Source organism: Clupea harengus, chromosome 11, assembly GCF_900700415.2.
Source record: "Clupea harengus chromosome 11, Ch_v2.0.2, whole genome shotgun sequence".
NCBI classification, from domain to species: Eukaryota; Metazoa; Chordata; class Actinopteri; order Clupeiformes; family Clupeidae; genus Clupea; species Clupea harengus.
This window is the reverse complement of record NC_045162.1, coordinates 25,339,429-25,353,802: the sequence shown is the minus strand read 5'-3', so window position 1 is coordinate 25,353,802 and position 14,374 is coordinate 25,339,429. Positions and strand designations below refer to the sequence as shown.

The following is a 14,374-nucleotide window of genomic DNA, read 5'->3' as shown; positions in this document are numbered from 1 at the left end:
ACAAACACACGCGCACGCGCACACGCACACGCACACGCACACGCACACGCACACGCACACGCACACACACACACACACACACATATTCACAAACACACACACACAAACACATGAATCATACACACGACACGCATACCCACACACAGATACACACATGAATCACTCACCACTGGAATGAATGTCTCTTTTTCAGACAATAGAGCAAGCCTTCAGCATTGCTCAGTTGTGCTTCACAAAGTATGCCTGGTCGCAACAAACCAACATTGCATAGCTACGGGGTTAGTGTTGTGCTTTTATGGTTTTGAGAAATACTTAACGTCAGCACAATTAATCATGCTTTTAACGTGTCAGTCTGTTTGAAACAGTTAGAAATAGATGCATTTGTAAATAACGTAGTCAGTAGTTGCACTTAGTACAAAATATTCAAATTTGTGTTAATGTACTGCATCAATAAGCATAAATATTTTCTTCAAAGTACCAGTGTGTTGCGTATGAGATTTCAAGGCACTGTAATGACACCCATCTGCTGCACTTAACTATCATGATGACCAACAGGAGGCAGTCAGCTTCCAGTCTATGCCACTCTCACCGCAGGTACAGATGACAGACAAAGGGATTATCCAGCGGAGATATTTTGCTTTATTTTCAATAGCAACTGCAATACACATCTGCAGTTATAACAGATAATCATATCGGAGTAAAAGTTATATGGCTGCCATATAATGTGAACTCTGAACTCTGAAGTCAGTGATCTCTGAATTCTTGGGGTCTGTGTGCACATAAATGTATTTAAATGGCATCATGGCTGTAAACGTACGTTTTTGCCTAGTTTGTTGATGAGGGACCGTATTCAGCACAGGAAACAAGACAAAACTGTGGGCACATACGCTTTGGATGTGCAGCTGGAGAGCACTTCTCTTGCAATGAGCCATTCTCATGCAATATAGTTCTTTTTGAGCAATGCCATGTCATTTAATGTCCTAGATGTATATACTCAACAAAGATGAGGCCTTGCTAATATAATGTATTTCTTAATATAAAAACATTCTCTCCATGTTAAACTCCAGACACCGTCACACACCATGTGAAACGGCTTCTGATTGTGAGCCCCCTCTCTAAATACAAGCTATTTGCAGTGATACAAATCAGACACAAATTGACTCACTGGAACAAGTCTATGCAAAGGGGGGAAAAAAAATCACGAGACAGAAAAAAAACTAGCGCACCCTTGAAGAGGAGAACAAAAGAACGAGTGTAGAGAATCGGGAGGCATTTGCTCTCTCCCTTCTCGCTGCCTGGTCCCGCTCGGCCTCGGAGCTCCGTCTGCGAACCGGCGCGGCCCTTCGCAGCCCCTGTCATTACGGTCACGGTCCGAGTGAACTACGCGCAGGAATGTCTGAACCACACCAGCGCCGCTCCAAAGGTCCCAGAGGAGTGCCGTCCGCTGTACAGCTGCACATCTCACTGCAAACACGGCCACGCTTCACAAAGCTCCCTCAAAAGGAGAGGTTATTCTGCTCAATTTGGTGTATACTCTCTCTTTCTCTCCCTCTCTCTCTTCACTGGAGGGCAAGCCCTTGGCTGTAGGCTCTAGGCTTTAGGCTATACTCTCAGTCCCCTGAGTTTCCACACATGTTTTCTATGCCAAGCATGAACTGCTGGATGCGAGACAACAGAGAGAAACACTGGCCTGTGTTACTAAGGGCCTTTGCCTACCTTACACACTGTGGGTGAAATCCCCGCACACGTCGTAAGTTTCTATTCTGTTGTGCTGCTCACATTCTGAGAAATGTACTCAAATGTGTGGTTGGCTGTTTGCCATGGGTGGTGACGACGTCTTTATCTGATCGGCACGCTGAGGGAGAATGTCAGACTGTGACAGCTTGTCACTTCCGAAGCAACTGGGCAAAAGCGCACACCTGCTTTCCCATGCTTCAGGACGGGAGAAATGAGAGCATGAGCAGGTTAGCCAGTGGCTTGGCAGGCTGAGAGAGGAACTCATTTCCCCTGAACGTCTGCAGGATGACAACCCTTGCGAAAGGCCAGAGCAAACACTGCAGGGCCTGGGAACCTGGCATACCTGTTCTGCCTCACCCTGCCTGTCTGTCTGTCTATCTGTCTGTCTGCCTGGAGTACCGTCACAAATGCCCCCCAACAACACACTATATACCAAATGGAGTCTGTTAAGTGTGTTAACCTCGACAGAGATCTGAACGCCTAAGGAGGTTTTTAAAGGAAGCCTGCAAGAAGTTAGGGACTGGGAGACTTAAATGTGTAAAATGTATTATAAACACACAGGTATGGAAACAGGAATCAGAATCAAGAAATACTCAGAGAATAATTTTTTTTATAGCAAATACATAAACATATTTTTATTCATAAAAGATTTACAATATTTTACATAGACAAGGACAGACATGTCACCCCCTTTGGATGCCCACCTGTATAACCCTCTGGGGAAATAATCCATAGCAAATCAATAACCAGGGATGGAAAATCGATTAGCTCCGGTGGGGGTTGGGGGCTTCACAGGAGAACAAGCATCTGGTTGTTGTTCTTTATTTAGCGTAGTGTGTGTTCATGCATGATTTTATCATTCTAGAACCAAATAGCACGCAATACATTTTCAACCAAGTTTTTATTTTAATCCGTATGATTTTATGTTTACGTCCATAAGCAAATTTAATGGGGGGAGATCCGTATCATTTACAGGCAATCCGTATAAGTTGACATGTATGCAAGGATAAGAAGAAAGGCACAATAGCTGATGCTTCTGGTAATGCATATATCATGGGAAGCGCTTTCAGTGTTCAGTGAGTGTTGATATGCTGCCACACTCACACATCACATGTAATATATCTTCCCTTTTGGTGGCCTTCCTGTCAGCATGGTTGGGATGTACTCGTGTATACTGTGCTTGTTTTTTGGCAAGAACAAGTTTATAAAGCTTCTTTATAGAAAACATAAAAGAATGACTTACAGAACACACACACAAACGCACGCGCACACACACACACACACACACACACACACACACACACACACACATGCAAACACACACAGAGTAATATGTGTACGTAATTTCATGCAGACACACTTCAAACATACTCACACTCTCTCTCTCTCTCTCTCTCACACATGCACAAACACACACACATAAACACACACACGCACAAATACACATTTTTAAACACAGATACATAAAGATACACAGTAAAGTCCCATACACAGACACACACACACACACACACACACACACACACACACACACACAGAGACACACACACACACACACACGCAAAGATAGCACTGCATCTCTGTTAGTCCTGAATCATGATTCTTTAGTATCACCATACAATCTTTTGTGTATACCTACTGTATGTCAGAATCATTATGGTTTCATTTTCTTTTTGGCTGTCTATACATTTGGCGCCAAAATACATCCGTCTGGGAAGGCCAGTCCCAGACTAACTTCACCACACACCCTTTAAAAAAATACATGGGCAACAGCCCAACTGTGTCCCCAATATCTCCTGTGTACGGATAAGCATGTAAAGTGCTCCAGTCTTTGGTTATGAAAGACACATTAGAAACCCATATCCCACAGTCCACTTCTTACACTTCAACATACTACACTGTATGTATAAACACCTTCCAGTTTCCATTATTAAGGTGGGGGGATGATAGGGGGAACTTGTTTTGAAGTCATGTGACTCAACCCCTGTCCCTTGCCCCCAGCAGAGATATGTGAGAGAGAAGGCACTTCAGAGTTCTCAAAAGGCACATGGAGGGGTTTCTCTCACTTCCCGTCGTTCTGGGACAAGTCTTCCGGAATCTTCTCCTCGGAGCTGCTGCGGCTGGACAGCTTGTCCATCTCGTCCTCTATCTCGTCGAAGCGCTCGGCCACGCAGTGGGCGGTGAGCCGAGCCTCTGGGTCGTGGTCCCAGCACTCGTCGATCGTGCCGCACACTATCGCCACGCCCTTACAAGGCAAAGCAGGGAAAGTCAAATCTTGTTACTACAGGCTAGCGGATTAGTTAGCTGCAAACAGGTACGGACAGAGCAGACAGAGCATGCTTTTTTTGACACATAGTTTCTTTTTTCTTTCTCACTCAGTGAGCTGGCTTCAATCTGTCTGTAGCAATGTGGAGCTGAATCCAAATACTCTCACAGTTACAGTTAGCTAATGTTAGTGTTAGCTATCAAACTACATATTCCCCTCCAATCATTTAGATAAAGATACGATCTTGCTCCTGCTGTCATTTATCTGCCACTCTGTCACTTAGACACGCACACCTTCCCGCCTTACCTGATGTTTGCTCCAGCTGTCGGGGATCTCAGGCCGCCCCCGATCTCTCAGGACGTTGTCCTTCATGCTCTCCACACAGGGGTGCTCTCGCACTTTGGACCCGAACGGCGGCTCATACTCCTTCACCTCTGCAGGACGAGACACACACACACACACAAACACACACACACACACACACACACAGACAGAGAGAGAGAGAGAGGACGGAACATTAATCACCATGGCCCGGACCTGGCGGCCCCTAAGTCCCGGCAGAAAACATTTCACCGTGGTGAATTACTGTTCAGGGGTTCAAGGGCAACTGTGGGCATCGGGGGGAGTCAAAGTTAGCAGCCTGAGATGGAGGAACTGCTGAGGGGAGGAGAAGAAGGAGAGGGAAAGTGTGTATTTGTTACTGACTTTTTTTTTCTTTCCCATTTGGTTATGAAAGCAGTCACCAACGAGTAACTTCAAAAGAGGCTACCAGCTACACCCGCTGAAGTTCACCAGTGGGCTGGATCAGAAATATCGCTCCGCTAGTGAATGGCATCACAAATGAAATATCTCTCCTGTGGGACGTGCGCCAGAGCATATGAAACTGACCTCATGCCAGATGCTAAAACCCATTGACATGGTCGCTCAGGGTTTTCCCATCATTACATTTCACACTCACGAGTGCGAAAAGATAGTGGGTCAACCCCTGTGAAAAAAAAAACAAAACCAAAAACATTCCGCCGAATGGAAACTGGAGGTCCGTCATACACAGGGCCGGTGGTACACGGTCCTCCCCGGTGCTGGACGGGCCCACAGGAAGTGGCTGGTCCCGGACAGGAGGCGAAGGCTTGTGATTTGGGACCCCGCAGAGAAGCTGACTCCACAAGCGGCCACTTCCTGTTTTTGACAAGTGGACTTCCCCCGTTTCAATTTATAAACCAAAAATACGCCCACTCTGGCCGTATTCTTAAAGCTGGAGGCAGGCGATCCTGGCCTGTTTTTTTGTCTCCCCTCTTTCTCCCCCCAGCACCCCCCTACTGCCTGTGGTCAGATGGAACAAATACCACAGCTGCCTACCTGCTAGTCCCATAGCTGGGCAGGAGGCGACTGGGAGTCATTTTGGCTCAAATGGAACAACACAAAACCAAACAATAAGGGCCAAAAACCCTGAGCTGCCGCTGAAGCCGCTGAAATGCATTCAGTGGCCGTGTGAAAGGTTTAGATGTTGTACTGATTACAAACACATAGCGTAGCATGGTCACACAGTGGCATGCGAGCACAATGGTCACACTCAAGAGCCTCCCTCCTCAACCTCGGCCCCCACGCAATGGCAGCTATGTGAAGAATGTTGAGGGTTTTATTTATTTATTTTTCAGGGGCGAACAGATGTCACCCAGGCTTTGGGCCTCTCTCGCCCCGGCTCCAGGATCCAGCCATGCCAACCCCAGAAGGGAGGGAGGGCAGGGTGTGGTGTGGCGGAGTGGAGTGGGGCGGTGGTGAGGCGGCGGTGGGGTGGGGTGAAATGGTTTACAGCAGTTTCCCTTTCAGATTATCCGTCTGAAACCACTGTGGGTCTGCTGTCTGATTCCCTGTCTGGGACCGTTTCCCTCTTTCTCTCCCTTTCTTTTCGCTTTTTCGGTCTCGTGCTCCCACTCTTCTCTCTCTCCCGCTCTCTCTCTCTCTCTCTCTCTCTCTCCCCCCCCCTGTTCACCTCTTCTACAGCTGAACTGAGGCATGGGTCTCAGCCATGCTGCACCTCCACTCACACATGATGGCCCAGTTCAAGTCAGCAGGTTTTATGAGGCTTCTTTCCTGCTGCACTGAATATAACAATGATGCACCCTCTCATATACACTAACCCCCCCACCCACACACACACACACACACACACACACACACACACACACACATGGCCTCCTTCACACACATGACTGCCATCGTAGGTGCAGTGCCACATCCTGCTGAGGTGAAAGTGGGCGCTCCGTTCTCCTCTGTGACTGTCTCTGCTGTGTACATGAACTCTCCCGCATCCTGCTCAACTGCCTCGGTCTGCTGGCTCTGCAGACCCTCACTGAACCCAACGAGCGGAGGTGAAACACATGTGCTGTCTGCGCTATGGGTCTGCGTCTGTGTCTGTGTGAGGCTAAACTGTGGTCCAAGCTGTGTACACTGACCGGTGGGAGAGAGAGAGATGGAGAGAGAGAGAGAGAGAGAGAGAGAGAGAGACAGGCTGCGGGGTCTGTGGAGTGTCTCTCTGACTCAGAGGGGTGCCAGCAGCGTGCCACTGTGCCATGCCATGCGGGGCCACTGCTGCAGTGAACCTGAGCTCTGCTCTGGTGGACAGGTCGCCTGTGTTGGATCATGCCACCTGCTGCCCGGTTGCTGCCCAGTTGGAGCATCCCCCTGCTGGGTGACGCTGTGGTAGGCAGTGTGCTGGTCGAGGCGTGGTGGTCCTGCACATGGCACATGTTTAGCCCCTTCCACTTTAGCCAAACCATTCAATGGGCAATAAGGTTGGTCTGGGGAAGTGACATAAAATGGGACTAGAACATACAACTGGCACAAGGCTAAAGTGGCAGAGGGAGCTGGTAGGGAGGAGAGAGTGAGAGTCAGAGTGAGATAGAGCATGAGAGAGTGAGATAGGGACAGAGAGAGAGAGACAGAGAGAGAGATAGAGACAGAGAGAGAGGGTAAGATAGAGACAGACAGAGAGAGAGAGAGAGAGAGAGAGAGAGAGAGAGAGAGCGTCTAAGAGACTTATGAGTGTAATGAAAGCTGTCTGGTGATGGCATCCCTTGTGTCTCCACTGCCCTGTGGGAGCCAGTCTAGTCTGACACGTCCCTCTCGTCCAGTGTCCTCTCTGGGCAGGAATGTAGCCCAGTGGACGGGAATGTCTCAGCCACTTCAGATGAGCTGTCAGCAGCCGGGGAGGCCAGCAGGCTCCTGTCTCCTATCTGATTCACACCAGGGCAAGCAGGGGCATGTGTGTAACACAAACCCAACACTCCTGTCACTATGTGTGTGTGTGTGCGAGTGTCTATATGTGTGTGTGTGTGTGTGTGTGTGTGTGTGTGTGTGCGTGTGTGTGTGTATATGTTCAGCGTGTGTGCATGAGGGACCTTCACTGCGGGAGCATAGTTACTTATACAACACACACACAGATGTACATACAAAATTCTATCCCCCCCTGTAGCCCCGGGCGAAGACCATGAATACCTCAACCTGAGCGCAACACATTCCAGCCCGTTCCTGGAAGCTGAAAAACTCACTCGATGTAGGTCACAGACGGCGGGGGAGTCAAAAGTGTCTTGTACAGTGATTTCCTCTGAAGAACTTTCCCGTATGTGCCCCGACGAGCGAGCTCCACACCGGGCCGGCAGGCTGCATACTTTCACACAGGTTTGGGGAGGGAGGGAGGGAGGGCGGACAGACGCCGCTGGTTGAGCAACACTTCAGAACAGCCCGAGCATGTCTCCAAACCCTTCCCACAGGCCCGCCTCACTCTCACTCTTGGTAAGTAACAAACATGTTACATTAGCACTTAACACACCCACACACCCCCCCCCACACACACACACACACACACGCACACACACACACACGTGTGCATACAAGCACACACATACACACAGAAGCACATACCTGCATCTGCTGATAGCCTGCAGGTCTGACTCACATATACTTTCAACCTTGTCTTGGTAGCAAAGTAGCTGAGTAGCAGACATGTAACAATACACCCACCCACGCCTGGATATAGACACAAGTAGTCACACACACACACAGAGATCTGACACACACAGACACACACATATAATCTCACTTGCATACGTGCACATCACACCAAACACATACATACACACAGTCCAAAACACACATACGCATCCACACATACACAACCACAGGCCCTACATGTCCTTAAGCAGCTGACAGCATCTATATTCACCACCTGACCAAAGAAGGGAAAACGCTTGTGATGGTCCATTTCACATTACGCTCATTCCTGGCATTCCTGTGGCGGACCAAGGCACTGGGGTACCATCCCTGTGTAGCTTAAAAAAGGAGGGAAAAACAGGAAAAGGGCGCGCGCCAGATCATAGATCACGGCTAAGCACGGGCCCAGCGCTCGGGAACAATGCACAAAGCCACACCGGCCCCCGAAACACAATGAGCCGCTGGAAAAAGTCCGCCCGCCCGCCCGGCCGGCAAACTATTTGCGGCAGATGGTGTGTCGTGCATAGGGTCTCTCCGAGGAGCGCCCACCGAAACCACCCACCTCCAAAAATAAATGCCAGAGTTGAACGAGGACACAGAACGAGAGGAAGCCTAGAGAATGAGTTTAGACGCAAGGGTTTTTACAGGGCTGTGTTGGTCAGGCGAGGAGCTATTTCAGACAGGACCATTTTCACTACACGTCTGTTTCACCCTCCATTAGCGCTCCCTCCCTCCCCTCTGCGGTTAGTTCTGCTCCGTTCACAGATGCAGAGAATAGAGCTCCCTGGTCGCACTATATGGGCTAAAAAATGCATTAAATTGCATTATTCAGAAATACAACTAGTCAGCGAGGAATGCTGGCGGCCAACTGACGGGATGAACCAGGGGTAAAGTGATATTTCCACTTCAGTAGATTCTGTGCCCACACCCCCTTCCACAGGACCAGACAACCTCTGTCAGCAGGTGTGTGTGGACCTACCTCCTATGGCGGTGCATCTAGAGGTGATCTCCCACAGCACCAGGGCCATGGAGTAGATGTCGGCCTGTTTGAAGGACTCGATGTTCTCCAGGTTTATCCTGGACTCCAGCACCTCCGGGGCCATGTACCTGGCCGTGCCCACCTGAGGACAAAAAAGAAGAAATCAGATATGGTTGAAAAAAAAATGATTATACGTGCGTTGAGAGATCACTGTGTTGCTTGCTGATGGGCTTGATTTAATTGTGAACGAGGCTCTCTGACCTCAAGTGGTTGTGTCATTATCTACAAATGTTTCATGACGCACTGTCAGAGAAAGTAGTTTAGAAAGAAAAACGATTTCACTTCAATCAGAATATTTGTGTAACCTACACGCACTGCTCAAAAATGTGTGATGATGACTTGTGCTGACTTGAGCAAAACTGAAGACTCAGCAATGTAACCAACTTGTAAACACTTCCATGAGTGGAAATCATATCTGCGAGCATTAACCACAAATTAGCCTAGCAGTCAATCAGAGAGGTAATGCTATCAGATGTGATAACTATGGCCACACCAGAGCACTACTTTTCTGTTACTCTGCAAAAAAAAAAGGGGGTGTATGTTGTTTTCTGACAGGTGACTCATCACCTTTCGCACATGCATTTGCAGCCACTGTATCACCCATGCCCCCCAAAACACACCGCTCAAAGGTCATGTGAACGGGGACAGGCACGCCAAAGGGGGAAATTCCCTGCAAAGTTACCGCAGAGGAGAGATTCGCAGACTTCCACTGTCAGTGACCGACCGACTGGTTCTGCTTTGTCTCAATAACACGCCCCGGCATGATTTGTGAATGAGCTTGACAGAATGCCTTACAAATGGAGCAATGAAACAAAATACAAGACAGTAAAATGTGAAGTGACCTTTTTGGCTTGAGAGAGTTATGAGAAAGTGAAGTGCATGCAGTTCAACTGATCTTGTGTTTTTGTTGGGAACTGAACCTATTGGCTTGTTGGCATTGCTAAGCCAGTACAATAGCCCCATCCAAAAAACACTGTTGCAACACACAAAATAACTTGTAAACTGCTAACTGACTTCATACTGCAGTGCCACAGCAGCTGACGTGCTTGCTGTGAGGGTGCTGCTGACCTGTAATAGCAGGGGTTCAAGTGTAGGCCAGGGCAGCTGAAGGGCAGTCAACTTAGCTGCCCCTTTCACACCTACCCGTAAAGTAAGGCAACTATTATTATAACGGGACATTGTATCGGCTTTGGCAGAGGAAGGGAGGTGACCGGCACCTGATGTGCTGTAAGTGTTTAGCTTCTAATTCTGCATGTGTTTGAGTGTAGCTAGCTACAGTCCATGAATTCCCACCATCCCAGATCAACTCAGCTCTTTCTGACGCACAGTGGTTCTTAGAACTATTCTGAGACTGTCAGGAGACTGACAATTTCAAAAAAAGGCTAAAGACACAGCAGATTCATTTGTCAGATTCATAGTTTATAGTGAATATTAACCCATGCACCCAGCATGTAACCAGTTCATTAATAACCTGTGTTTTTTCGCCAGCCAGGTAAAGCCTTACCTGTCCGCTATTGGCCAGATCATCCACAGACAGCGAGTTATCCAGCCTGAGGGCGAGCCCAAAGTCGCAGAGGCAGCAGCAGAGGTCTTGTTTCACCAGGATGTTGGAGCTCTTCAGGTCCCGGTGGACGATGGGCACCTTGGGCCGGCCGCCGGTGCTGTGGTCGCTGTGGAGGTGCGCCACGCCGCGCGCCAGCGAGCTGCCCAGCACCCGCAGGTCCTCCCAGCTGATGACGTGACGCATCAGGTAGTCCTGCAGGTTGCCGCACGAGTGGAAGGCCGTGATCAGCCAGTACTGCTTCTCCACCTTGCGCTCCTCGGCCGTCAGGAAGTGCAGCACGTTCTCGTGCTTGAGGTCGATGTCGGAGAAGATGTCCTTCTCGTTCTTCCACGAGGCGTACTCCTCTTCGGGGAAGATCTTGACGGCCACCGTCTCGAACTGCTCCGAGGGGTTCTGCTTCAGCTTGGCCTTGTAGACCTCTGCAAAGCGGCCCTTGCCCACCAGCTGGTCCAACTCAATGGGCAGCGGCTCGGTGTTGTGGTTGAGGCTGTTGGCGTGCGTGGAGCTACTGTCCGAGCGGTCGTCGTCCATCATGATGGCGCAGGCGTCGCTGCAGTCCAGCGGGCCCTTGCGCTTGTGTGGCTTGCGGGTGTCCCACTCGCTCTGGCGCCGGCGGTAAACGCGGTACCAGTAGAACATGGCCACCACCAGCACGGCCAGAACCAGCAGTGGTAGCAGGCTCACCAGGATGACTGCAGCCACCTGGGACTCCACGGTTGGCCCTTGAACTGTGGCAGAAATGAAGAGTATTAAAAAAAGTCAGTTTGGATAGGAAAACTGATAGTGATTGAAATAATCTTCAGTTCATTTTCATTTTTCATCTCATTTCAATGTTCAATTTTGTTTTGTTATGGTTTGTTTATTTATTGTTCTTCTGTACTATGTAGCCTCAATCAGGGCATTGCTGCAAAAGAGCCCTGTGCTCAGTCAATTTCTCCCTGAATAAACAATGATGATGATGATGATGATGAATGTATTTTAGCCAATCTCAAAACTGCATATAGCAGATAGTGTTTCAGCATTTATGTCCTATCGTTGATAGGCAGAGTCCGGCTATCAGGCTATTAATACTTTAATGCAGGCTACCTATCTCAGTGATAAGCTAATTTCGAGCAGTGATTGCATAACTACTCTGAAGTGACTCCTGATATTTTTACACACGTAAACACAAGGGCGATTAGCTCTGACATTCACTCCCACCAGCCAGACTATTATCAACTCAGCAACAGGCAGGCAATGTTTAGCAGTCAGAGAGAGGAATGCTGCTAGAGGGTTTTGGGTAGAGGGCACACCAGGCAGAGAGCACAGAGAGGTGGGGTCTCCCACACTGCCTGACGGGGCACAGCTCAGTGGAAGAACAAGCTGTAGTTTCCCACCTCTAACAAACTATAAGGTATATATTAACCCTGTGGATAGATATATACCAGTACTGTATGAAGCCTGTATTCTTATATGATGTATATTATAAGACGTTTATAAGAGCCAGATGTTTCTGTGTGAGTTAATAACACTTAAACATCTGAAACCTATGTTAAGTAACCAGTCACATTTCCTTGGTGTTTAATAATGTGACAAATATTAGTCGAGTGTACGTCCTATTGTAAGAACACCCAAACGATTTGCATGAGTTCTTCTTAATGGCGGCATGTTAAACCCCCCTGTTTGTGGTGTGGTTGGGAAGGTCCAGGTGGAGACTCAGGGCCCACTGAAAGCCTCCTCTATGCCTTGAGTGTGTTCAGGGGGGAAAACTACTCTGGCACCACCAGTGGCCTTGGCATGGCGGGTAGGACCCAAAGACCCAAAAACACCTACTGCCAGGGCTGTGGGCAGGATGTGGCAGTCGCTGCCCAGATTGTCAACTCATTTTAAATGAAACACACACACATGTTCTTGCTCACACACACACAAACTCACAAACACACACACACATGCACACGCACACACACACGCACAGACTCACAGTCACACACAGGCTCACCAAGTGTGCCAGACACACAAACATGCTCTTACTGGCACCAACACAAAAGAGAAACACATACATAAACATGGTAAAGCTTTAGGTAGATCTAGAGATCGAGAAAACAAGATTAAAGTAAAGTCTTAGCGCTTTGAAACACACTGGGGAGTGCTTTGCCAGCATGGCCCCAAAAGCCTATGTTGAAACTACAGACTTTTCCAACCAAATAAATAAATAAAATTGGATGCCAAATGCGCGGTTCACACCTAGTATTCTTTACAGCCGGTGGTGTTCTCCTGTCCTAAGGTTGTGCAATTACACAGGCAAGACTGAAGGTGCCAGAGGCGGCAGATTAATACGCTTGTGGTGAGGTCAGTGTTCCCTGACTAGCTGTTTGACTCAAAATAAAAAGCGCTCTAATTGCTTCAATATTTGCAATGTGTTCTGAATAACCGAATTCCGAGGAAAGAATGACAGGTTTCCCATAAAACTGCTTAATCTAGACATGATTTCATGAGAAAGCTGGGGGTACAAACCACCCGTTACGGAGGTCCCCCAGGTCCTGACATTTTTTTTATCTGCACGCAGGGTTTTGGCGGTTCTTCCAGCCGAACGGGGCTAGTGTGAGAGCATCGAGCGTGCAGATTACCACGGCATATTAAACCTCTAATTCCCAGACAGACAGCTGTGTCGATTCGCCGCCCTGTGATTACCACCATGGAGCTCATTCAATTCGCACAACGCCGATGATGATGATGATGCTTTAAGTCGCGCCAAAAGGGGCTGTGTGGAAGAACGTTTTTTTTCCTCTGCCTGTCCGTATGGTGCAACAGTGAATGGCTGAGCGTCTTTTTTTTTTGCACAAGAACATTCTGTGATTAACCAATGTCCCAGGCCATCTTAAAAACAGAGATTCCCATATCTATTAATAAGTGCCCTTTGGACCCCTGTTCTCCTGTTCAGAGGCAGTGTTGGGGTTTGTGCCAGAGCAGGACTGGTAACAGGGCCTATATACTTGAGCGTGAGGAGCCCTCACTATTTGTTATGGTTACAACGGTGTTTCAGAACATGGCTCACGCCATAAACAAACCCTCCTCCTGGCTTTTTTCCCTCTCTCCATACCCTCTCTCTCTTTCTCTCTGTCTCTCTCTTTCTCTCTGTCTCTCTACCCGCTGTTTCTTTCTCTCACCCTATTTAGGTTTGGTAGACTGTGACTCACTCACTTTTTTTAAAACTGTCTGGTTTGGGACTCCAGGCTAAGATTCCTCCGCATGGGGGACCGACACACACACGAAAAAAAAAGATCTGCACCGAACAGAAACATACAGACTGACTGACCCCCCCTCCCCCCACCCCCACCCCTGTCTTCTGTCTCTTCTTGTTTTTCATTACAACAGCATCTGATAAAAATACCTCAGGAACAGGGGGGCTGAAGATGATTAAACTACTACTCAGACGCTCCGGCATAAGCGCCCGGGCCTGACTCACTCACCGCAGCTCGTCCTAACATACACATCACATACATTCATGTTTCTGCAGCTCAGCGGGGCACCATCGGGGGCCGAGGAGGTCAAGGGTTCAGTATCTCTGAGCAGACATGTGGAGGAAACGTGCATGTCGAGAGTCTGCTGAGTGACTGTATATCTCAGATGTAATAATGTGAAACTGATGCAGTCTCTACTGTTGCATCCACATGCTGCTATCACTGTTCTTTCAAATCCTGTGGAAATGAGCGTTTGGGAAAGTTATGTGATGAGGTTGAAAGATTAGGCTATCTAAAGTGCTTCTAATGGACTTGTGGAGTCCTTATGGTCAGTATGA

At 48.4% G+C, this 14,374-nt stretch overlaps 1 protein-coding gene across 1 annotated transcript in view; it reads right to left on the bottom strand.

Annotated features, from left to right (window-relative positions):
• Nucleotides 1-3,714: 3,714 nt before the first annotated feature.
• The window catches only part of tgfbr2b (transforming growth factor beta receptor 2b), a 20,708-nt gene continuing 10,048 nt past the window's right edge, over nt 3,715-14,374 (bottom strand). Inside the window, exons 4-7 of the mRNA XM_012837512.3 lie at nt 10,537-11,324; nt 8,973-9,114; nt 4,310-4,437; nt 3,715-3,982 (exon numbers count right to left, since the gene is read on the bottom strand). Coding sequence (XP_012692966.2) covers nt 3,800-3,982; nt 4,310-4,437; nt 8,973-9,114; nt 10,537-11,324 — 1,241 coding nt within the window. The 3' untranslated portion in view covers nt 3,715-3,799. The remainder of the gene's footprint in view (nt 3,983-4,309; nt 4,438-8,972; nt 9,115-10,536; nt 11,325-14,374) is intronic.